The sequence below is a fragment of the Phyllobates terribilis genome, unplaced genomic scaffold (genome assembly GCF_046119375.1).
Source record: "Phyllobates terribilis strain yellow unplaced genomic scaffold, ASM4611937v1 Scaffold_3__8_contigs__length_932513732, whole genome shotgun sequence".
In the NCBI taxonomy this organism is placed as follows: domain Eukaryota; kingdom Metazoa; phylum Chordata; class Amphibia; order Anura; family Dendrobatidae; genus Phyllobates; species Phyllobates terribilis.
In genome coordinates this window covers 837,127,565-837,153,286 of record NW_027362763.1, presented here as the reverse complement: position 1 = coordinate 837,153,286, position 25,722 = coordinate 837,127,565, and the positions used below count along the sequence as shown (strand labels likewise).

The window sequence follows — 25,722 nt, the reverse complement described above, 5'->3', positions numbered from 1 at the left end:
GAGCAGTCCCAGGCACAGTACAGCCCCATTACTCAGCCGCATGCTGATAATTCACAGGATAAGTGTGACTCATCCCCCACTGCAGCAACCTCACAAGCCCCTGCACACAGTGAGCAGCCTGTAGACTCATGTGAAGCAGCTGTGAATGAACCAACAGTGAAGGATGTATTCTCAGTAGTGACATTTTGCAAATCTGCACTCACAGCCCTGCCCCTCAGGTTGATGGCTTAAAAGGTGAAATGGATAATTTCCGTACTGCCATGCAGAAAGCTGAGGGGAGGACGGAGGCAGTGGAGGAGCGTGTAGGCAGTGCTGAAGATCAGATTGCTGAACTGTTAAAAAGAAAAAATATGTCCAGTGCATTTCGGAGCTGGAATTTAAAACAGACGATCTTGAAAACCGTTCCGGTAGGAACAATCTAAGAATAATTGGAGTGCCTGAAAAGGTAGAAGGGAACAACCCCACAGACTATATCGAATCATGGCTGAAAACCAAAGTGGGAGGAGACAGCCTTACAAAATTGTTTGCAGTGGAGAGGGCTCATCAAGTACCATCAAGACCCTTACCCCCAGGGTCGGCCCCGAGATCTATCCTGGCAAAAATCCTAAACTACCGGGACCGCGATCTCCTACTAAGAAGGGCCAGAGACATGGTAGACTTAACTATTGATAGCAACCGGATATCTATATACCCGGACCATTCCGCGGCAGTTCAAAAGCTCAGAATGAAATTCGGAGAGGTCAAGAGGAGACTACGGGGACTGGGTTTGGTTTACTCAATGCTATATCCGGCCAAATTAAGGGTGGTGGCTCTGGGAGGGGTACACTATTTTCAAACCCCTGAGGAGGAGAGAGTTTGGCTGGATTAGAATGGCAACGTATCAGAGCAGATGGGGCCTGTTGAAGACGGCTCTGGTTGTTCGAGGGTTAATTGTTATTAAGATTGTAAAATTTGAATGGCTATAGGATAATTGTCCTTTGGTACTGCGGAACGAAAATGTTTATAATGGTTGTGTTCGGCGGCGCAACAGGCATTTTATTCTGTCATCGGTGGGCGGGAGAGACGAAGGGTTGGAGAGTTAACTAGAAGAGTAGTGAAGACCCCTAGTAATTGCTAGGTTGTGGAAAGGCGTTCTCCTTTCTCGTATAGAGAGTGTGGTATAGGTATTAAAACAAAAGGTTGATAAAGTTCCTGTGGGGAAAGGGTTGGGGAAGTTCGAGGGGTAGTTTAAGTTGAGTTTTTAAAATGGGGAATCGGGGGGCTGGGGTGGATGGAGACCAATGTGGGTGTTAGAGAAGGGAGGGAACTGGGGGGAATGGAGACCAATGGGGGGGGGGGGGGGAAATACTGATATCCCTGACTATGATGGTAGGAAGAGTTAAAATTTTGAGCTGGAATGTTAGAGGCCTATCTAACAACACAAGACGAATAGCAATACTGCAATATATTATGCAACAGAGGCCCTCGGTGATATGCCTTCAGGAAACACACCTGATTAGTGAAAAAATAGCTGTGCTACAGAAGAGATGGGTAAGGAAGGCGTATCACTCAACACTCTCAGCCGACGCTAGAGGGGTGTCAATACTGGTACACTCAAGCACTCCGTTTGTAGAGGTAGAGGTTAGAGGTATCGATAGACAAAGATGGTCAACATGTATTTGTAGTGTGTAAGATTTTCAATAGAATATTATGCATCCCTCCGCCATACTCGGGGGAAAAAGATGCAGGAAATTCTAGAAATATCGGGTAGATGGGTAGGGGTTCCTATGCTTATAGTGGGTGATGTAAACAATATTGTCAATGACCACTGGGATAAGGGAAGACATGCCTTGTTGAGGAATGAGGGGAATGAGACAGCGTTTGGTAACTATTTAAAGGAAGTAGCCTTGACAGATCTATGGTGGGTACAAAATGTGGATAAAGTACTGCTACTCCACCTATTCGGCCACATATGGCTCTTTGTCCCATATAGACGTAGCCCTGGGAAATGAATGGATGGATAATTTGGTACAGGAGGTGGAGTATTTTGCAAGAGTGGTGTCGGCCCACAGTCCGCTAGTGGTGCTACTACAAATTGAGGACCAGGGGAGTAAATCGGGGTTGGGATGGAAGATTCATCCTTTTTGGCTGCAACTCCTAGACATGGGGAAGATTGGTGATGAAGTCGCTGATTTTTTTAGTCTTTGGGACACTATGAATACATATTTAAGGGGGATTTTGTTTAGAGACATATCAAGGAATAAGACTACATCCAGAAACAAGGATATAGCGGTAATGGAAGAATTGAGGGCAGCGGAGGGAGTGCTGAGTAACCAGAATTCACAGGACACGCAAAACCGCATGAAGGCTGCTCAGGAAGAGATAAATAAACTACATTTGCATAAGGCAGAAAGGTTGAGGGCATTTCAAAAATAACCTTTCTATGCAGAGGGTGAAAAAGTAGGACATCTGCTCTCAATGGTGGCTTCTGCGCAGCGGGACTCGGCACATGTATATGCATTAAAACAAGAGAATGGCAGTGTAGTTACACAGGGGGAGCAAATTTTGGAAGTCTTTAGGGAATTTTACAGGAAGTTATACTCCTCGCAGTCGCAGCAGATGGAAGGGGAGATTGATGCTTTCCTAGGGGAGGCTCACTTACCTAAGTTAAGCAACAAAGACAGAGAACAGGTAGATGAACCACTTTCAGCGGAGGAATTGGGAGAGGCTTTGGCTTCCATGGCTTGGTGCAGGGCACCGGGGGCAGACGACATCCCAGCTGAAGTATACGAAAACCTCAATGAGGAAATAATAACTAAATTGTTAGGGGTATTTGATGAAGCGTTGCAGAGGGGAGTGTTACCCGCATCTATGAGGGAGGCCATTGTTGTGGTCATTTCCAAAGCTGAAAAAGATCCACAGCTGCCAGAGTCATATAGACCAATATCACTTTTGACTGCAGATATCAAAATACTGGCCAAGGCTTTGGCAAACAGACTAATCCGGGTAATAGACAAGGTAGTTCACTCGGGCCAATCTGGCTTCATGCCAAATAAATCCACTGCTGTCAATTTAAGGAGGCTGTACTTAAACATGCAAATCCCAGCTGAAAATGCGGGTAAGAGAGTGGTGGTATCTCTAGATGCACATAAAGCTTTTGACAGTGTGGAATGGAACTATCCGTGGTCGGTGCTGAGTAGCTTTGGGTTCGGGCCAGTGTTTACCTCATGGGTAAGATTGCTGTACTCCTCTCCAACAGCCAGAATAAGGCTATGTGCCCACGATGCAGAAATGCTCAGGATTTTTTCCTGAGTGTTTCTGCATCTCCCTGGCAGAAAAAAACGCATGCGGATTGTACATGCGGATTGTACATGCGTTTTTCATGCCAGGGACATGCGGAATGAAGCGTTCTTCACTTGCATGTCCGCATGCGGGTGTCTAGCTCTTTCCAAGCGATTTTAGCATCAATTGCTTGGAAAGTGCTTGACAACTAGGTCACACTATATAAATCCATGCAAACGGCATGGATTTATATAGTGTGACCCGAGAGAATGGTTAAAAATAAAAAAATAAACCTATACTTACCTTCCGATGACCCGCACTGTCTTGCTGCGCTCCTGTGCTGGCTGCCGGCAGATCGCGGTACGCTGTACTGAAGGACCTGCCGTCACATGACTGTGATGTCAGCGCAGGTACTTCAGTCCTGCGCGATCTGTCGGCAAGCACAGGGAAGGAGTCCGGGGGCCGTCGGAAGGTGAATATAATCTTTATTTTTTATTTTATTCTATTTTTTACAGCTTTTAATGGTACCTGGGTGTGGAGGAGAGTCTACTGTCCTCCACACCCGGGTACCATCCGCACATTAGAACGCGCCAATTACGCAAGTACAGATGCAGTCTTGCGGAATTGGCGCGTTCTATTGCAAGTCAATGGCGGCGAAAACGCAGCGCTTTAATGGACATGCAGGGGATTTTTGAGCGCAGCATAAACGCTGCGGAAAAATACGCAGCATGGGCATTGAAAGTGCGGAATTGCATTGGAGACCACGGGGGAAGGCTTCCCAAGCTTTTCCCAAGCGTTTATGCTGCGGAAATTCCGCAGTGTAACCGCTTGAAAAACGCATCGTGGGCACACAGCCTAAAAGTGAATAACTAACTGTCTGAAATCTTCCCTCTGTTTAGAGGTACGAGACAGGGGTGTCTGTTGTCCCCGCTGCTATTTGACCTAGCTGTGGAGCCATTAGCTGCCAAAATAAGAAGATCGCAGGAGTTGGAAGGGTTTGTATATGGGAAAACAGAGGAGACGATAGCTTCTACTATTTTTGGAAAATCCTGGGGAAGCCTTGAGAAATGTAGTGTCACTAATTGAGGGATTTGGACCGATATCGGGACTACTCATTAACTGGGATAAGTCGTGTGTTCTGCCGATAGATGGAAAGGGTGACTGTACCGGGGAGGTGGAACTATTCACCAAATTAAAGGTGGTTCATCAATTTAAGTACTTAGGGATTCATATAGCTCTTGCATTGACGACATTTGAGGAGCTTAATATATGCCCTTTATTACAAAGACTGAGCACTAAAATCACAGCGTGGAATAAGTTACATTTATTGGTGGTGGGCAGAGTGAACCTCCTCAAAATGATTGTGATGCCGCAACTGTTATATGTGCTGCATAATTCCCCCATCTGGATCCCAATGAGCAGGTTCTGCAGGATAAAATCACTATTTGGAGAATTAGTGTGGGGTAAGAAGAGTTCCAGACTTAAACAGGAAACACTGCAGAGACGGAAAGAGGAGGGAGGCCTAACGCTCCCTAATCCCTGGTTATACTTTCTTTCTGCACAAAGGCAACACCTCAAGGGGTGGGGGGAGACTATGGAAAAGGGACAGGTACCTGTCAGTTTGGAGCACTTAATTAAGATTTCGCCATTACGTATGGGACTGGAGGCGGGAATCTTCAAGAGATCACATTACCATACCATAAATCTAATACTTAAGATGTGGCAGAAAATCAAGCAGATGAGGGGGATAACTCACTTCACTAAGTTTTCACCTATCTGGGATAACATCTATTTTCAGGAGTTCAGTAATATGAAGGGGTTTGGTGAGTGGAAAGAAATGGGTATTAACCTGATCTATCAGTTGATTTACAGAGGGAAGCTTAAATCATATGAAATTTAAACCTCTTTCAATATAGACTGGTTCAACACGCATTTCAGACCCAAAGCAGAAGAGGGCCTATTGGAATACAAATAGATCTGATGTTAGATTTTATACTTAAAGGGGTATTCCCATCTCCAAGATCCCATCCCAATATGTAGTAGGTGTAATAATAATAATATTAGCAAATATCTTCAATTATAAATGTAGTATAGTATTTTTGATTCGCTATCTCTCTTTCCTCATGTGCAGGCATCGCAGGACCTTAGGTATCCATGGTTACGACCACTAGCAGCTAGCTAGCAGCAACTGTGACTTTATCAGTGGACGTACCTTGGATACCTAAGGTCCTGCGATGCCTGCACATGAGGTAAGAGAGATGGCGAGTCAGAAATACTATACTACATTTCTAATTGAAGATATTTGCTAATATTATTATTATCACACCTACTACATATTGGGATATGATCTTGGAGATGGGAATACCCCTTTAAAAACAGAGGAACGAAAGGGGCAATATCTGAAGTGTATAGAGACCTACTGCACGTCTTTCTCGGAGGACACGCTATCAAAGCTAGAAGGAAGTAGGAGACAGACTTGGGAGAGATAACGACGATAGGTGGGAGTCTATTCTAGAATATATACCCAAGTTATCCATGAGTGAGCCTGGGAGAATGTCACAGCTGTATGTGATCCACAGGGTGTATAGAATCCCTGATGATATTTAAAGCAGGGTTGAAGTCTAACTCCGACTGCCCAAGGTGCTCGCAATCTCAGGCAGACATACTGCATATGCTTTGGCATTGTCCTAGATTGTCCTCCTTTTGGATCGTAGTGTTGAACCGTATTGGAATGGTGTATAGGTTTATGCCCCTAGGGACCCTCTGACATGTATATTAGGGTACGTTGAGGAAATAAAAACAGACAACATAACCAAAATAGCAATTGCGAGATTATTGTTTATTGCCTGAAAATTGATTGCAAAATATTGTATTAGAGAGGAGCCCCAGTCCAGACGCGAATTCATTGCCTAAACAAACTATATAATTTTACTTGAAAAAAGTATTTACACCAAGAGAAATAAGCAGGAATACTTCCATAAATTATGGCAGCCATGGTTGGATAGGATTAATTAGAGTACACCTATATATACTACTGTAGAGTAAAAAAACTCTTGGTAAACTGCATGGCGGAGTGGAGAGGGAAGAAGGAAAGAAGAAAAGGGGAAGAGAAGGAAAGGGAGTAGGGGGAGGAAAGAAAAGGAGTAAAGTAGGGAAGAAAAGGAAAGGAAAGAAGGGGGGGGATAAATAAAAAAAAAAGAGAATGATAAGGTCTCCATGGGGGGGGGGGTAAGGGAAGGGGGGGGACTTACTGTAATATTGTAAAACGAGTATTGTCATGTAATATCTGTTCCAAGTTTTGTTATGTTTAATAAAAATTTATCTGATTAAAAAAATATATATATGTATAGGGGAGCAATGGGTCCATCATGCTATGTATAGGGGAGTTGTGGGCCCATCATAATATGCATAGGGGAGCTATGGGCCCATCATACTATGTATAGGGGAGCTGTGGGCCCATCATAATATGCATAGGGGAGCTGTGGGCCCATCATAATATGCATAGGGGAGCTGTGGGCCCATCATAATATGTATAGGGGAGCTATGGGCCATCATACTATGTGTAAGGGAGCTTGATCCCATCATACTATGTATAGTTGAGCTGTGTGCCCATCATAATATGTATAGGGGAGTTAAAGTGGGGACTATTGTGGGGGCCTTCATAAATTGTGGGGACTACAGAGGGGGCCATCATACAGTGTGAAGGCCATTATACAATTTGGCGGCCATCATACAGTGTGAGGACTACCGTGAGGTGCATTATACTCTGTTTTGGGGGAGCTGTGGGCCCGACATACTATGTATAGGGGAGCTGTGGGCCCATCATGATATGCATAGTTGAGCTGTGGGCCCATCATAATATGCATAGGGGAGCTGTGGGCCCATCATAATATGTATAGGGGAGCTATGGGCCCATCATACTATGTATAGGGGAGCTGTAGGATCATCATAATATGCATAGGGGAGCTGTGGGCCCATCATAATATTCATAGGGGAGCTCTGGGCCCATCATACTATGCATAGGGAAGCTCTAGGCCCATCATAATAAGCATAGAGGAGCTGTGGGCCCATCATAATATGCATAGGGGAGTTGTGAGCCCACCATACTATGTATAGGGGAGCTGTGGGCCCATCATAATATGCATAGGGGAGCTGTGGGCCCATCATAATATGTATAGGGGAGCTGTGGAGGATTATACTGTGTATAGGGGAGTTATGGGCCCATCATATTGAGTATGGTGTAGCTGTACATGGGGGGACTCAGGATATTATTAAAGAGATTTTCCACTACTAATTTTACCCCCTTTCATTAGTCCTAACTCTTCCTAACATTTTTCTAATATCCTTTTATTTCCTGCCCTGCTCCTGTAAGGACAGCTCTCTGTGGGTCATATGTTCCTCTGTTTTGATTCCGGCTCTGCTACTTCCAATCTGGGGACTGGAATCGGACGAACAGAGCAGGGTGCGTCACTGATATGTGGTCAGGGGTGAGTCTTAAAATCCGAATGTAGCTTACCGGGGGGAAGCTGCGGTGGAGCGGGGTCCCAGGAAGCAGAGTCTCTGCTGCAGGAAGCTGACAGGAGTGGGGGGTTGCTGCAGGCCCCAGGATGGGAAAAAGACTGTTATGCTTTTATATTGTGCCTTATGTTCACTGTACCTGATATTTTACTGCACAGTTTTTTTTATTTATCATTGCAAATAGTGAGCATCATGGATCACTTAAAAGTATTAAAGAAGAACTCCACCCAAAAGCTGAAAACGCCCCTTCATTACTCCAACATGCGCCTTCATTACTCCACCACGCCCATACATTACCCACCACGCACCTTTATTACTCCACCACGCCCCTTCATTACTCCACCACGCCCATACATTACCCCACCACGCCCCTTCATTACCCCACCACGTCCCTTCATTACTCCACCACACCCTTTCATTACTCTACCACGCCCCTTCATTACTCCACCAAGCCCATACATTATCCCACCATGCCCCTTCATTACCCCACCATGCCCCTTCATTACCCCACCATGTCCCTTCATTACTCCACCACGCCCCTTCATTACCCCACCACGTCCCTTCATTACCCCACCACGTCCCTTCATTACTCCACCACACCCTTTCATTACTCTACCACTCCCCTTCATTACTCCACCAAGCCCATACATTATCCCACCATGCCCCTTCATTACCCCACCATGCCCCTTCATTACCCCACCATGCCCCTTCATTACCCCACCATGCCCCTGCATTACCCCACCATGCCCCTTCATTACCCCACCATGCCCCTTCATTACTCCACCACGCCCCTTAATTACCCCACCACGACCCTTCATTACCCCACCACACCCCTTAATTGCCCCACCACGCCACTTCATTACCCCACCACTCCCATTCATTACTCCTCCACGCCTCTTAATTACTCCACCACGCCCCTTCATTACTCCTCCACGCTCTTTCATTGCTCCACCACGCACCTTCATTACTCCACCACGCCCCTTGATTACTCCACCACGCCCCTTCATTACTCCACCAAGCATCTTCATTACTCCACCACGCCCCTTCATCAATCCTCCATGCCTCTTAATTACTTCACCACGCCCCTTCATTACTCCACCACGCCCCTACATTACTCCTCCACGCCCCTTAATTACTCCTCCACCACCTTATTACTCCACCACGCCCCTTCATTACTCCACCACGCCCCTCCATTACTCCACCACGCCCCACCATTACTCCTCCACACCGCTCCATTACTCCACTACGCTCCTTCATTACCCCACCACGCCCCTTCATTACCCCACCACACCCCTTCATTACTCCACCACACCCCTTCATTACTCCACCACGCCCCTCCATTACTCCACCACGCCCCACCATTACTCCTCCACACCCCTCCATTACTCCACTACGCTCCTTCATTACCCCACCACGCCCCTTCATTACCCCACCACACCCCTTCATTACTCCACAACACCCCTTCATTACCCCACCACGCCCCTTCATTACCCCACCACACCCCTTCATTACTCCACCACGCCCCTCCATTACTCCACCACGCCCCACCATTACTCCTCCACACCCCTCCATTACTCCACTACGCTCCTTCATTACCCCACCACACCCCTTCATTACTCCACCACACCCCTTCATTACCCCACCACACCCCTTCATTACCCCACCACGCCCCTTCATTACCCCACCACACCCCTTCATTACCCCACCACACCCCTTCATTACTCCACCACACCCCTTCATTACCCCACCACACCCCTTCATTACCCCACCACACCCCTTCATTACTCCACCACACCCCTTCATTACTCCACCACACCCCTTCATTACCCCACCACACCCCTTCATTACCCCACCACACCCCTTCATTACTCCACCACACCCCTTCATTACCCCACCACACCCCTTCATTACCCCACCACACCCCTTCATTACCCCACCACACCCCTTCATTACTCCACCACACCCCTTCATTACCCCACCACACCCCTTCATTACCCCACCACGCCCCTTCATTACCCCACCACACCCCTTCATTACCCCACCACGCCCCTTCATTACCCCACCACACCCCTTCATTACCCCACCATGCCCCTTCATTACTCTTCCACACCCCTTCATTAATCCACCATGCCCCTTCATTAATTCTGGGATTTACAACGGCAGTTTTAATGAATCTGACCTACAAGTATATTGGGGTACAGTATATTTACACATAAGGCCCCGATATACATGAGACAAATATGCACTGACGTTCCTCATTCTCAGTTGGTTGAGTGTTCATTTGCTGGGAAGAAAAAGCCCATTGGAGACTGTCTCGGCCCATTTCAGCTTGACCCCTATGTGTGAATACAGAACACCCTTCTTGCAATTAGTATTTTATGTCTTCAAGAACATAAATAAGGGACCTGGCCAAGTAGAAGGTTTGAAATCACTATAAAAGTAAGGCCGAACATAGAGGCTGCTGGGACTTGCAATTCATCAATGCTTTTAAATGAATAGTGTATAGCTGTTAAACATTACAAATAAAACTACTGTTGATTTGTAAAACGTACCAGCACGGTCATTGACAATAATTTCGAATAAATGCACTAAACTGTACTTTGGCTGAGTTCTTGGCTTCATCTGGCTCTCCAGTGGACCTTACCCCATCTCAAGCCTTTTCAGTGGAGATCTAGTTTTTGACATTGATGAAGATCATGACGACCTGTACACCATTTCTCTTAAATGAATATCAGCTTCTGTTTTGCCTGCCCGCATGTAAATTTGCACTGCAAGGGTAGAAAAGTAAACCTTAAGTCCTTTGATATTCTCCATCTCATGAAAAACATGCAAACACGTATGGCGTATATATGGTTACTGTAGGAAGAACAGGAATCAGACACTCATTCCGCTTTGTGCAGCCTCTGACTTCTGCAGATGACACATTATCCGCAGTGCGTTTTAAACTTGAGCAACAGAAAATGTTTTGTAATGTTTTAACCACATGGGGGCGCTGCAGCTCTTTTAATAATCAATGTTAACCTAAGTGCGCTATGTACCAGGAAACCAAGCAAATACCGGTATATTAGTGATATAATGTGACAGAAGGAAGACAATACAAATGGGTGTAATAAAAGTCTCATAAGAAATATTAATGACATATTTTTCATTTAGAAATGGACTTGGTAAGTCAGAATCTGGAAATGTTAAATAAAAGTGATTTTTTTTTGGTTTAAATAATTTGATCTTGGATAATAAAATTATTTTGGAATATAATTTCCTAACTCCATTTTTACAACAATATTTATACATTAGATAGGTATCAATTTGTAAAAAGGTCCTCCTTTTTTCTGACTATATCTTTGTATTTTATTGGATTTCTTGAGTCTTCTTCAGTGGTCCATGGATCCCCTTTATACCAATACTTTGTATGGTGTGATACTATGTTGTCTTTAAAACATTGAGCAAAAGAGAAACACAGATACCAGATAACTGGCTAATACATAATACAGACTACCTCACAGTGGATCACTGTAGCAAATTTGCCTGTTTGGACTTGTTCACACGTTGCGTTTTTGCCGCAAAAAGAAAAAAACACAGAATTGTAATATACCAGCAAACTCAATGAGATTTCTGAAATCTCATGCACTTGTTGCTTATTTTTTCCTTGCAAATTTAAGCAGTTTCAAATCTGCAGCATGTCAATTATTTCAGCATTTTTGCAACTTTATTTGCCCACTTCAGTGAATAGGAAAAAAAAATTAGGCAAAACCGCACGCATTTTAAACAGCCTTTTTCCTGCCATGAAGGAGCAGAAATGTCGGCTGCACATACATAACGTGTGAACATACCCTTCCAATCTGACCAAAGACCCTCTGCATGGAGTTTTTATGCTCATTATATATTTGCGTAGGTTACCTCTGGATATTCCGTTTTCTTTCCACATTCCAAAAACCATACTAATAGGTCAATATGGAATTTAGATTGTGAGTCCCAATGGGGACCGTGATGGATGTGAGTGATGGAAATCTCTGTACAATGCCGCAGAATATGTTTCCGCTATATAAGTAAATTAAATAATAAATGTATATGGTGTAATAAAGATCCCTAATGTGTAATCTGTACTCTGATCTGCAGCCTCGCATGTTGAACATTACCATTTTGCTTTTTTAGGGTAGAAGATCATGACGACCTGATACCAATTTTTCTTCGTCACAATGATGCCCTGACTGCCACATACGGAGAGTATTTCCTGGCAGAACTTATCAAGGCTCAAGATGAGCACAACCATGCTGTTGTTTGTGAGGTTTGTGTGTTTTATTCTACATGATTATATCCATATTCTGGTTAGATGCATGGCGTCCAAAGCTGGCCATAGACAAGAAGATATGCCATCGATCCAACCAAATAGTTATCAATATCCTACTCCAGTCGCTATACTACATATTTTACAATATGTCTTTAATATGATGAATGATTTCCTCAATTCCCTACTATATGGTTCATGTGCATTTCTGCATGTGTATTTTTCCCAAAGGTTGAGTGAATGCTAGGAGTTAATCAGTTTTAAAAGGGGTTTCCAACTAATTGGCCAAAAGTTTGGAGATTGACATAAATTTGAGATTCCACAGAGTTTGCTGCTTCAGTGTTTTTCGATCTTTTAGTCTAATTATCAGCATTTCATAAGGTTTTAAACTTTTATTGATATGCAAATTTCCTCTTCAGAGAGGAAGAGGACTTGAACTCTATAGCCCCACCTGTTGCTGCTTCCAACAGGTGTCACTATAGAGTTCAAGTCTTCTTCCTCTTTGAAGATGCAATTTGCATGTTACATTTCCCAGAGGAGCATTGCACAGCAAATAAGCCTCCTTACAATGGCATTCCAGGGCCGGTATGTCACTCTCCACAAGGCGAGACGTTACCCGTTAAACTTTTATTGGCAAATTCATCAAGGTTATGCAAAGACTCAATATTTATAGGGTTGACCCTTATCTTTCAAGACTTCTGCAGTTCGCCCTACTTTAGGCCAAATCCTGACTGATGACAAAACATTCTTGTCTAATCAGGGCTTGAGGTTTATCATTAGGGTTTTTGTTTGTCGATCCGCTTTTGGAGAATTGACCAAAAGAACTCAATGAGATTGAGATCTGGGGAGTTTCCTGGCCTTTCTACAGTGCTGCTCACCATTATTGGCACCCCTTATTTTTTTTCATAGACTGTACAATATCTTCAGAAATAAATGGAAATGTACCAAAGTTACATCCTCAGGATTTTTTAATTAGTGGTCCAAAGTAATACAACAATAAAACATTGTTTTTCAACTTCCATGTTGCAATTTCAAAGAAGAAACAGAATAAACAGCATGTGCAGCAATAAAGGCCCCCCTAATTAATACTTGGTTGCACACCCTTTGGCATTGGTGACAGCCTCCAAATGTTTCTTGTAGCCATCTATAAGCTTCTTGCACTTCTCAGCTGGACTTTTCTCCCACTCTTCCTCTGCAGTTTAAGCTCTTGAATGTTTGCAGGGTTCTTTTTCCCAATGGTAGATTTCAGCTCACTCCAATGATTTTCAAAGGTATTGAGGTCAGGACTCATTGCTGCCCATTTTAAAACAGTCCATATCTTTTTCTACCATTCCTGTGTACTTTGGATGTGTGCTTTGGGTCATTGTCTTGCTTGAGGACCCTTGATTTTTGACTCAAACCAAGTTTTCATACACTGGGTAAGGTCATTTCACTCTAAAATCACTTGATAATTCTCTGATTTCATGATTCTTGTGATATGGTCAAGGCCTCCAGTACCAGACGCAGCAAAGCATTATGGATCCTTGTAGTGCGGCGGTGTTTACACTGTGCGGTAATTAGGCAGTGACCCAAGGTGGGTTCAACTTAAACTGTAGCATCGGTGTCTCTGCTTCCTACCGGGCAGAGACGCCGTTCCCTTCACCGCCGCGGTCCCGGTCCGGCGTCTTCCTGCTACCCTGCTGCTGCTGTGGCGCGCACCGCGTGCAGCTTCCCGGGCACTGTGCTTAGGGCGCGCGCGCTCTCGCTCCCTCTTAAAGGGGCCGCGCACGCCGTCCTAAAGAGTCCCCGGCCAATGGCTGGAGGATTTCTCCTATATAAGGCACCTCCTCATAAAATGTAGGTGCCTGTGCAAGGTTGTTGTTTTGTGTGCTAACACTTTCCTCAGCCCTCAGGTCCCGCTGCCTGTCAGTCCTGCCCGCAAATCTGTCTAAGAGTCCAGCCGCCAGTCTGTCTAACAGTCCAGCCCGCCAGTCTGTCAACCTGCCGTGCCCGCCAGCCTGCCTACCTAGAGCACCTGTCTGTTACCTGCCATGCCCGCCAGCCTGCCTACCCGGAGCACCTGCCAGTTACCTGCTTTACCCACCAGCCTGCCTACCCGGAGGCCCGCCAGCCTGCCCACCCGGAGCACCTGCCAGTAACCTGCTGTGCCCGCCAGCCTGCCTACCTGGAGCACCTGCCAGTTACCTGCCGTTCCCGTCAGCCTGCCTACCTGGAGCACCTGCCAGATACTTGCCGTGCCCGCCAGCCAGCCTACCCGGAGCACCTGTCTGGCTATCAGCCGTACCTGCCTGCTTATCTACCTGGACCACCCGCCAGCCTTCCTGCCGTGCTCAGCCGCTGAACCGGTCAGCTCCTGTCATCTGACCCGTGGGAGTCACCTGCTGTCACACAAGGTCGGTCCCAGAGTGGCAACTGGTTCACGTGCCCGGTCCCTCCCTGGTTCACGGAGTCGGCTAAGCCGCCGTGTGACCTGGGTCGGTCCGAGTAGGCACTTAGTTACGCCCCTCTGGTCCCTCCTTGCACCGAAGCACAGAGGTTCCAACACCCGGACCCGGGATACCCTCACAGTCCGTGTAAACCTGTTGCCGTGGGAGACTTCCGCGCCATGTCACTTAGGGTGCATCAGATATGTTGCCTTCACAGGCCTGTGTTCAGCTTCCCACAGGCTTGCAGTGCACAGAGCTTCCTACTCTGCTCCTAGCAATCACAACACTGACACACCCAAATCTTTGCTGCAGGTTTTTAAATGGAATCTGTAAGACCTGGCTGGAGGGAGTGATCCGCCCCACTGCCGCCTGTAGATCTCTCACAAAATAAAAGCCCATGCCGGTTTTTCTTAAATCCATCTTAGCCAAATAATTTGACCAAGTCCAAACTTTACTTTTATTTTGCACTGCAACCACAGCTATTTCTGTGATTGCAATGCACTCCAGCGGGATCAATATGCCTCTATGCACATCCTGGGGGATACATACCATCCCTCGCATATGATCCTCCTCACTGCCTCACAATACTCCACCATGCTTAACTGTTGGTAAGGTGTTCTTTTCCTTATAAACTTCATTGCGCAAACTGTTGCTTTGCATTGCCAAAAAGCTCTATTTTTGTTTCATCTGTCCACAGAACATTTTCCCAGAAGATATATGGTTTGTCAAGGTACTCTTTGGCAAAGATAAGTCTTTACTTTTCATGTCTTTTCTTCAGCAATGGTTTCTTCCTCCTCCTTCGCCCATAAGGCTCTGCTTATTTTAGTATGCGACGTATGATACCTGTTGAAACCATGACTCCAGACTGTTCCAGGTTGGCCTTCAGGTCTTTGGATGTTTGACGTGATGTTTTTTCTGCCATTCGCACCAACGTTCGAAGACATCTCTTGTCAATTTTCCTCTTTCCCCCCATGTCCAGTGAGGTTTTTGATGGTTCCATGCTTGGCAAACTTCTTAATAACATTGTGCACTGATGAAACTGGGATACTAAAGTCTTTGGAGATGGCCTTGTGTTTGCTAATAATAGCAGTTCTGATGTCCTCAGACAGCTCCTTTGTCTTCACAATTGTGATAAAGGAACAGGCCTACCATGTGGCTTTTTAAAACACTGAAGTCATCATTCATTGGCTAATTCATGTCTTATGGGCACCGACAATTAATCACAAGTGAATCACTTTTGTGATTTACCACAGGCGAGTCAAAATGTGTTTCCATTCTAAATTAATGTAAAGGGTGCCAATACCATCGACACAGCAAGCTTTAGTTTTTTTTATTTTTCCCTCCCATTGTTTTTTGTTTTAAATTATTGTTTATCATTTGCTCTGTTGTTTTTAACACTAGTGCTCTATACAAATAAAACTTCATTCATTTTTCCAGGAGATATTCCACATTATGTGCTTAAACTTCATGGGTGTCAATAACGATGAGCAGAACTGTAATTATCACTTTATCCTTCTGGATTGTTGGAAGAAGTTGATTTTGGAGGAAGTTTAGATACCATTCTTTATTCATGACAGTGAGTGAGCCCACTCCCTTGGATGAAAATCAGCCCCGCACATAAATGGTTTCAGGATGCTTTACTGTTGGCATGACACTGGACCCATGGTGCCACTCATCTTGTCTTCTTCAGACAATCATTCTTCCAGTTGTCCCAAAATGTTTCAAGGGCGTCTCATCACAGAAAATTGCTTTACCCAAGTCCTCTTTAGTCCAAACCCTGCACTTCCTTTAGAATGTCTGTTTGTCCTTGATGATTTTCTTTGGAGAGAAGTGGCTTCCTTTTTTACATCAGCTTAGACTTCAAAAGTCTTTGCCTCTCTATACCAGCAGATGCCATGATATCTGCCTCCTGCCATTCCTGAGCAAGCTCTGTACTGTTGTTCAACTGATCTTGTAGATGAATCCTCTTTAGGAGACGGTCCTGGTCCTTGCTTGACTTTCTTGGGTGCCCTGAAACTTTCTTCCCAGCCACTGAGCTTCTCTTTTTAGAATGTTTTTTGGTGATTAAGTTAATTTACATGGCAAAGAATGACTTTGCAACCTTTGCAATTCATCTGATCACTCTAAATAACAATCTGGAATTAATGCAAATAGCAACTATAAAAACTGAGGCAGGAAACTTTGTGCAAACCAAAATTTGTATTAGTCCGCAAACTTTTGGCCACAACTGTATATTCACCTATCCACAGGATTAGTAATAAATGTATGATCTTTAGTCATTCAGTTGCTGAGACTATGGCCTACAGTGGGTACGGAAAGTATTCAGACCCCTTTAAATTTTTCACTCTTTATTTCATTGCAGCCATTTGGTAAATTCTAAAAAGTTTATTTTTTTTTCTTATTAATGTACACTCTGCTCTCCATCTTGACTGAAAACAACCAGAAATGTAGAAATTTTTGCAAATATATTAAGAAAGAAAAACTCAAATATCAAATGGTCATAAGTATTCAGACCCTTTGCTCAGTATTGAGTAGAAGCACCTTTTGAGCTAGTACAGCCATGAGTCTTCTTGGGAATGATGCAACAAGTTTTTCACACCTGGATTTGGTTATCCTCTGCCATTCTTCCTTGCAGATCCTCTTTGTCATTGCCTTGTTGGAAGGTGAACCTTCGGCCAAGTCTGAGGTCCAGAGCACTCTGGAAGAGGTTTTCATCCAGGATATCTCTGTATTTGGCCGCATTCATGTTTCCTTCAATTGCAACCAGTCGTCCTGTCCCTGCAGCTGAAAAACACCCCCACAGCATGATGCTGCCACCACCATGTTTCACTGTTGGGATTGTATTGGGCAGGTGATGAGCAGTGCCTGGTATTCTCCACACATACCGCTTAGAATTATCACCAAAAAGTTCTATCTTCGTCTCATCAGAGCAGAGAATCATATTTATCATAGTCTGGGAGTCCTTCATGTGTTTAACATGTGTGCAAACTCTATGCGGGCTTTCATATGTCTTGCACTGAGGAGAGGCTTCCATCGGGCCACTCTGCCGCAAAGGCCCAACTGGTGGAGGGCTGCAGTGATAGTTGACTTTGTGGAACTTTCTCCCATCTTCCTACTGCATCTCTGGAGCTCAGCTACAGTGAACTTGGGGTTCTTCTTTACCTCTCTCACCAAGGCTCTTCTCCCACGATTGCTCAGTTTGGCTGGACGGCCAGGTCTAGCAAGACTTCTGGTGGTCTCAAACTTCTTCCATTTAAAGATTATGGAGGCCACTGTGCTCTTAGGAACCTTGAGTAATGGAGAAATTCTTTTGTAACCTTGGCCAGATCTGTGCCTTGCCACAATTCTGTCTCTGAGCTCCTTGGGCAGTTCCTTTGAGCTCATGATTCTCATTTGGTCTGACATGCACTGTGAGCTGTGAGGTCTTATATAGACAGGTGTCTGCCTTTCCAAATCAAGTCCTATCAGTTTAATTAAACACAGCTGGACTCCAATGAAGGAGAAGAACCATCTCATGGAGGATCACAAGGAAATGGACAGCATGTGACTTAAATATGAGTGTCTGAGCAAAGGGTCTGAATACTTATGACCATGTGATATTTCAGTTTTTCTTTTTTAATAAATTTGCAAAAATGTCTACATTTCTGTTTTTTTCAGTCAAGATGGGGTGCAGAGTGTAATTTAATGAGAAAAAAATAACTTTTTAGAATTTACCAAATGGCTGCAATGAAACAAAGAGTGAAAAATTTAAAGGGGGTCTGAATACTTTCCGTACCCACTGTATCTCGTAAGTGAGGATCCCAAAATCCACGGCATGAATGGAGCAGTATTGCTAGATCACCTCTCCATTCACTTCTATTGGACTGAGGAATTGTTAGACCCATCAATCATAGAAATGATCAGTCATACTGCTACATTCACACAGGGAACTTTATGACCACTTTCTTATGATAATCCAAAATCGTCTCAGCGGTCAGACTCCTTGCTGTGGATAGGTAATGCATACATTCGGTGAGATAACCCATTTAACAAAAAAATAAAATATGTTGTTTACTTGTTACGGAACCAGTAATTTCAGTGTAATATATACTTACAAATCATAACTTCAGATTGTCGTCTGCATTATGTAAGGCTAGTCATACATATTACATTGCTGTCCGCCAAACAACGCCAACAGACATCGCAGCCTACACTTCCATACACCCATACACAGGACTGCTTGCTCAGCCAAGCGCTCCTGTGTACTCTATGAGAAAGCTGCCAGCTGACACGTTGGCCAGTGGCTTATCTCTGGGAGAACAATGCGATCAACAGTCTGAAATGCGTGATCAGCATCTCTCTCGCGATCAGTCAGCCTCCATACACATTAGGTCGTCGGCCGAACACAAGATCTCCTATGTAAATGAGTAGTGAGCATGTGCAACCACCACTGCTAAAGATAGTGAGTGGAGCAGTGGTCAAACATGCTCGCTACAACTGCATTCATACGGGGGACTCAGGGACCCCCTTACCTGTGTTCAGTGAGGGTTCCAGCAATCAGAACCCCAGTAGTTCTGCATTTATTGCTAGGGTATTACTTTATGATCAGTGGGAGTCTGACCTCTTTGACCCCCAGTAAACTTGATCATGGGGCCTCAGCTCTGATTTAGTTTTCCCTACTCTCCTGTGTCCCCTTTTGTGCAAGTAACTACTGTCGACCACATTCACTTCAATGGAGTCACAGTGCTGTTCCAACATTGAAGAGGATGCAGCACTCCAGCCCCTTCCTTCTCAGGACTGATGAGTGTCCCACAGGCCAGATTTAAGCTCGTATTAACCCTTTCCGCTCTTCTGGTCTGCTATATGCCCTTTATAGAGACTCTGATCCTAATACTACTGTAGTGTAGGTGCACACGTCCATATTGCCTCATATATTGTACTACTCCTGCTATAGGATGGGAGATTTCCTTGTGACTTCCCATATGTGCTATGCATATTGTTCTAGAGATAATTGCATCTGACAATGAGCCATTAGTGTAATCGCCGACTGCAAACAGCAACACAATAAATAGATCTGCGCCACCAGCCTCCAGAACTGGAATAGACAGAAGAGACATTTCAGGCCTAGTTCTCACCAGCACTGTGGATAGACGGGCCCGTCTGAGCCAAGCCCGTCTGAGCCAAGCTCGATGCCAGTTCTCTCTTCCGAGCACGAAGCTGGCACGTCTCCGGCTACATATGGTGGATGGATTGGAGCGTCTGTTCAGGCTCTGATATAGGACAACACACAGAGAGAGGAACAAAGTTGTGTTAGGTTTGGATTTTCCTTTTTCTGTCTGTTCCTCCCATCTAAGCTGATAATGAGGCAGAACTTGTGGCACATTCACAATGTTTTTTCTCTCTTTTTTAGCCCGTGGTTTACCCTACAGCAGTCTCGAGACAGAACATTATAAAGAAAGGAGCATTCAAAAATTCCCGTAGTGGTAGATAGCCAGATAATAGCAGCTAACCTGCATTGCCAATCACATTGGATGACTTTTATGCCATGGGGCAGATTTAGGAAACTGTCTAAAAGAGAAATGGCCCATAGTAACCAATCATAGCGCAGCTTTAATTTTTCAAGAGCAGAATTCAGAATGAAAGCTGCCCTCTGACTGGTTGCGATGGGCAAAAAAGACAGCTTCTCTTTTATACAATATTGTAAATCTGCCCCATTGAATCTAATCTGTGAGCTGAGCTCCCTTCAGGTTTCTTTGTATTGTGAATACCACAAAAACACATAAAAAAGCACCAAAACTGCAAGAAAAATGCCCCTGAAGATAAAGTTTTGCAGCAGACTTGTGACGCAAAATAAACCATGAAGTGTGAACATAGCCCCACAGAATATGCTGGATCCTGTATCTGTGAATGTACTGAACGTAATCAGCGCTGGGCATAAGTGGGACTAGCAGGAGAACAACTGGCAATGCGGTCATGTGGATAAACTGCCACTACAGGGTATTACCCGTCTATGGGCACTTATTGTATCTGAAGTCGGTACCTCGAGGAGGTATCATATTCTCCCATACGTGCACAGAATATACCTGCGGTGCCAATGACTCTTAATATGGAACAAAATACACCATGTAGTATATGGCGTTCACAGGATGCCCTTATATTTTCCAGGTTTTTATATTCAGAATACGGCTACAGAAACCCTGACACAATAATGTTCCTTAAGACTATGTGCCATGTTGTCTCTCTGCACAGGACCAAGGCTACGCTGTGGGGTTCATGAGCGTCTGTTCTGAGGTCAATGTCCAGCTGCTGCAAGATTCATTTGATCTGGGGCCTTTCCATGGTTTGTGTAAACCGCACCCCGATGACGTTCTGCAAACAACACAGGATCCAGGTTCTGAGAAAGGTATGACCATCGAGATGCATTTAATACATAATAAATTGCACATAAAATACTTTTGACTGCTCATTTTTAATGCATCTGAATGCAAACATTATATATTTTCACATTACCCAGAGACATATAGTCACAGGTCAAAATAAATTCAAGATAAAACAATAGAATACAATAAGAATAAGCAGAAGAACACTGAGCTAAACAGGAACTCATCTAGATATATACAGTACAGACCAAAAGTTTGGACACAACTTCTCATTTAAAGATTTTTCTGTATTTTCATGACTTTGAAAATTGTACATTCACACTGAAGGCATCAAAACTATGAATTAACACATGTGGAATTATATACTTAACAAAAAAGTGTGAAACAACTGAAAATATGTCTTATATTCTAGGTTCTTCAAAGTAGCCACCTTTTGCTTTGATGACTGCTTTGCACACTCTTGGCATTCTCTTGATGAGCTTCAAGAGGTAGTCACCGGAAATGGTTTTCACTTCACAGGTGTGCCCTGTCAGGTTTAATAAGTGGGGTTTCTTGCCTTATAAATGGGGTTGGGACCATCAGTTGTGTTGTGCAGAAGTCTGGTGGATACACAGCTGATAGTCCTACTGAATAGACTGTTAGAATTTGTATTATGGCAAGAAAAAAGCAGCTAAGTAAAGAAAAACGAGTGGCCATCATTACTTTAAGAAATGAAGGTCAGTTAGTCCGAAAAACTGGGCAAACTTTGAAAGTGTCCCCAAGTGCAGTTGCAAAAACCATCAAACGCTACAAAGAAACTGGCTCACATGAGGACCGCCCCAGGAAAGGAAGACCAAGAGTCACCTCTGCTTCTGAGGATAAGTTTATCCGAGTCACCAGCCTCAGAAATCGCAAATTAACAGCAGCTCAGATTAGAGACCAGGTCAATGCCACACAGAGTTCTAGCAGCAGACACATCTCTACAACAACTGTTAAGAGGAGACTTTGTGCAGCAGGCCTTCATGGTAAAATAGCTGCGAGGAAACCACTGCTAAGGACAGGCAACAAGCAGAAGACACTTGTTTGGGCTAAAGAACACAAGGAATGGACATTAGACCAATGGAAATCTGTGCTTTGGTCTGATGAGTCCAAAGTTGAGATCTTTGGTTCCAACCACCGTGTCTTTGTGCGACGCAGAAAAGGTGAACGGATGGACTCTACATGCCTGGTTCCCACCGTGAAGCATGGAGGAGGAGGTGTGATGGTGTGGGGGTGCTTTGCTTTTGACACTGTTGGGGATTAATTCAAAATTGAAGGTATACTGAACCAGCATGGCTACCACAGCATCTTGCACTTTGCGTTTAGTTGGACCATCATTTATTTTTCAACAGGACAATGACCCCAAACACACCTCCAGACTGTGTAAGGGCTATTTGACCAAGAAGGAGAGTGATGGGGTGCTACGCCAGATGACCTGGCCTCCACAGTCACCAGACCTGAACCCAATCGAGATGGTTTGGGGTGAGCTGGACCGCAGAGTGAAGGCAAAAGGGCCAACAAGGGCTAAGCATCTCTGGGAACTCCTTCAAGATTGTTGGAAGACCATTTCCGGTGACTACCTCTTGAAGCTCATCAAGAGAATGACAAGAGTGTGCAAAGCAGTCATCAAAGCAAAAGGTGGCTACTTTGAAGAACCTAGAATATAAGACATATTTTCAGTTGTTTCACACTTTTTTGTTAAGTATATAATTCCACATGTGTTAATTCATAGTTTTGATGCCTTCAGTGTGAATGTACAATTTTCATAGTCATGTAAATACAGAAAAATCTTTAAATGAAAAGGTGTGTCCGAACTTTTGGTCTGTACTGTATATACACAAATCTGTATTGAATCTCAAAATGCGAGACATAAATGTAACCAATTTTTGACAGACTGTTTAGAAGAGAAACATCAGATACATATAAATGTTTTTAAATATACATGATTATTATATTGATATTGGGATTAAGGTACATAAGACTAAAGTGCAGGGGTCTATGAGTAGCTATAACAGAGATGTAAGATTGTATAGGGTTGCAAAAGGCAACCAGTGAATTGTGAATTTTTGGCCCCAGCTGCAATCTGGTAGAATTAAAGTGCAAGTGCCTAGCAACAAAAATCATACATAACCACATACATGCACATATAGCTATATGGCCGCAAAAAGACAACAGGTAAGTTGTATATATTAGCCACAGCTGCAATCAAATACAATCAGCTGCAGTCAGATGGAAATAAAGTGCAAGTGCCAAGCAGCAGGTCTGACCACAGTCAAAGGTTACACTTAACTATATAGATACATGTATCCTTAACATTCCAATCCAATCGTGTATATAACCATGAGAATCTTAAATGAGTTAAGGCATTTGAACTGTCAGTAATGGTCTACTTACAATGGAAGATCAGTAGAGGAAATGTAGCTACAGGGCTCATGGAAACTTACTCACCCGAGGATCGCATCTCAATCCTAGAACTGGCCGTCTGCTCTCCTAACCTGAGAGTGACAGCTGCATAGAAATACATAACTCCATAGTGTTACATTTTTGAGGGGCTCAATTTAAAGGGAATCTGTTTTTGCTATGCAATCTGACAGCGGCAAGATGTATGGAGAGAGACCATGATTCCAGTGATGTGTCACTTAGTTTACTGTGTGCAGCAGTTGTGATACTATCAAAGTTTTCTCTGCTGCAAATTTAGTAGAGCTCGAAATGCTGAGCTGTGTATAACCTGCCAACACCACTGATTGGCAGCTTTCTATGTGCGCTGTGTAGTTACAGAAAGCTGCAGTGATTGGACCAGGACGCAGTAGAGCAACTTGTCCTGTAGTGACAATCTCCTGCTGATAAAACACTGATTGTATTGAAACAACAAAACACATCCCAGTAAGTGACACATCACTGGAATCAGGCTGTCTGTCCCTACATCATGGTACTCTGTGACTACGTAGGGAAATTCTGCTGACAGATTTCCTTTAGAAGAGTTGTTCTGGGAAAATAAAAATGTTCTCGTTGGCTTGGTATGTTAAAATATGACAAATAAAGCTATTCTCACATCCCGGCACTTACCTGCATCCAGCTCAGGCCTCACAGTGGTCTATGCTTACACTGGAACAGAGACGTCACCGTTCAAGCATTAGCAGGACTCATGTTGCCTGTGATCAGGTGATGTCCGCAACACGTTATTGGTGGCATAAAGTTAGATGGTGGGTCCATTTGTCTCGCATTAACTTCAATAATAATTGAAAAAATGGCATCTGGAAAAATGGATGTTAAGTATTGATACAAATGTATGTACTTTAATGCCAATATAAATCCACAGAAATATATAAAATGCATGTAACTTACTACAAATATAGGTTTTATTTTGTAGCTGGACAGGGATTATGCGACTAATAAGCTCACATAAGAATTGAGCACAATGGCCTCCTACAATGCTCCAGTTGTGCCTGGATTGTGTCTTCTTTGCCGTTTTGACACCAGATTGCGGTTTGCTTTCCATTTTTTTGCATCAGACCAAGGCAGAGTATCCTTCTGGTTGCCAGGACTTGTACACCCAGGCCCAGCTGCACACCACAAGTGCTGCAGTGTCTATGCCAGGTCTAATCACCCATTTCCACCAGACACCAGCTGCACAACATCGGTGCTAGATAAATTCTGCCAAAAATGTCTTCCAGCGTTCTCCATTTCTTTCAGTGTCAGAACCTTCTAAAATTTCACACTGGAAATAAGTAGCAAAAAGTGACAGGTTGTGGGAAAACATTGGAGACCTCAACTCATTTCATTCTCTGCAGACGATACTCCAGTTCTATCATAGGGATGCCACAGCAGATTGACCCTCTACCAGTCCCTGTAGAATTGGTTTGGAAGGTAACCAGCACAATAAGTGTGTGAAATGCAAATACTCTGGGTGAAATCTGCAGCTAATTTGTGATTTTGAAGCAGATTCACTGCAGATTTGCTACAAAACTCTCCCCCTTGCAAGTGTCCTTAGGTTATCTTCACAGTTATCAGATTTGCGATGGATTTTTCCTCAGTGTATCAAAATCTACATTTGTTACACATGGTTTTTACTATGGATTTGGTTGCGGATTTGCCATAGATTTGAACCCTTTTATTGTAAAGGAGGAAATCCATCACCATTTGCAAACAAGGACTTGACTCAATGCTTATTTTGAAATCTGCATGTAATTCTTAATTTCCATGCAGAAATTTTCAGTGTGTATTTGAAATTTGTTGCAATCTCATCTATTAAAACTGGAACACTGCATCCATAAACCATATATAGTTGAAGCCAGAAGTTTACATACACTATATAAAAAGACACATATGCATGTTTTTCTCAATATCTGACATGAAATCAGAATAAACCTTTCCCGTTTTAGGTAATTTAGAATTACCATAATTTTTAATATTTGCCAAATGCCAGAATAATGAGAGAGAGAATGCTTTAAGGCATTTTTATTACTTACTGCCAAGTCAAAAGTTTACATACATTTCATTAGTATTTGGTACCATTGCCTTCAAAACTGAATGACTTGGGTCAAACGTTTGGGAGATCCTTCCACAAGCTTCTCACAATAGTTGGTCGGAATTTGGGCCCATTCCTCCTGACAAAACTGGTGTAACTGATCCAGGTTTGCAGGTCGCCTTGCTCGCACCTGCCTTTTCAGCTTTACCCATAAATATTCAATAGGATTGAGATCAGGGCTTTGTGGTGGCCACTCCAAAACATTGACTTTATTATCCTTAAGCCACTTTGTTACCATTTTGGCAGTATGCTTCGGGTCATTGTCCATTTAGAAGACCCATTTCCGCCCAATCTTTAACTTCCTGCCTGATGTCTTGAGATGTTGCT

The 25,722-nt window shown here is 43.8% G+C and overlaps 1 protein-coding gene across 3 annotated transcripts in view; it reads left to right on the top strand.

Moving 5' to 3' along the window:
* The window catches only part of CFAP61 (cilia and flagella associated protein 61), a 423,133-nt gene that overhangs the window by 23,338 nt on the left and 374,073 nt on the right, over positions 1-25,722 (top strand). For all 3 annotated transcript variants that reach the window (XM_073672462.1, XM_073672463.1, XM_073672461.1), the window contains exons 7-8: positions 11,932-12,064; positions 20,719-20,872. In XM_073672462.1, the coding sequence (XP_073528563.1) occupies positions 11,932-12,064; positions 20,719-20,872 (287 nt within the window). The remainder of the gene's footprint in view (positions 1-11,931; positions 12,065-20,718; positions 20,873-25,722) is intronic.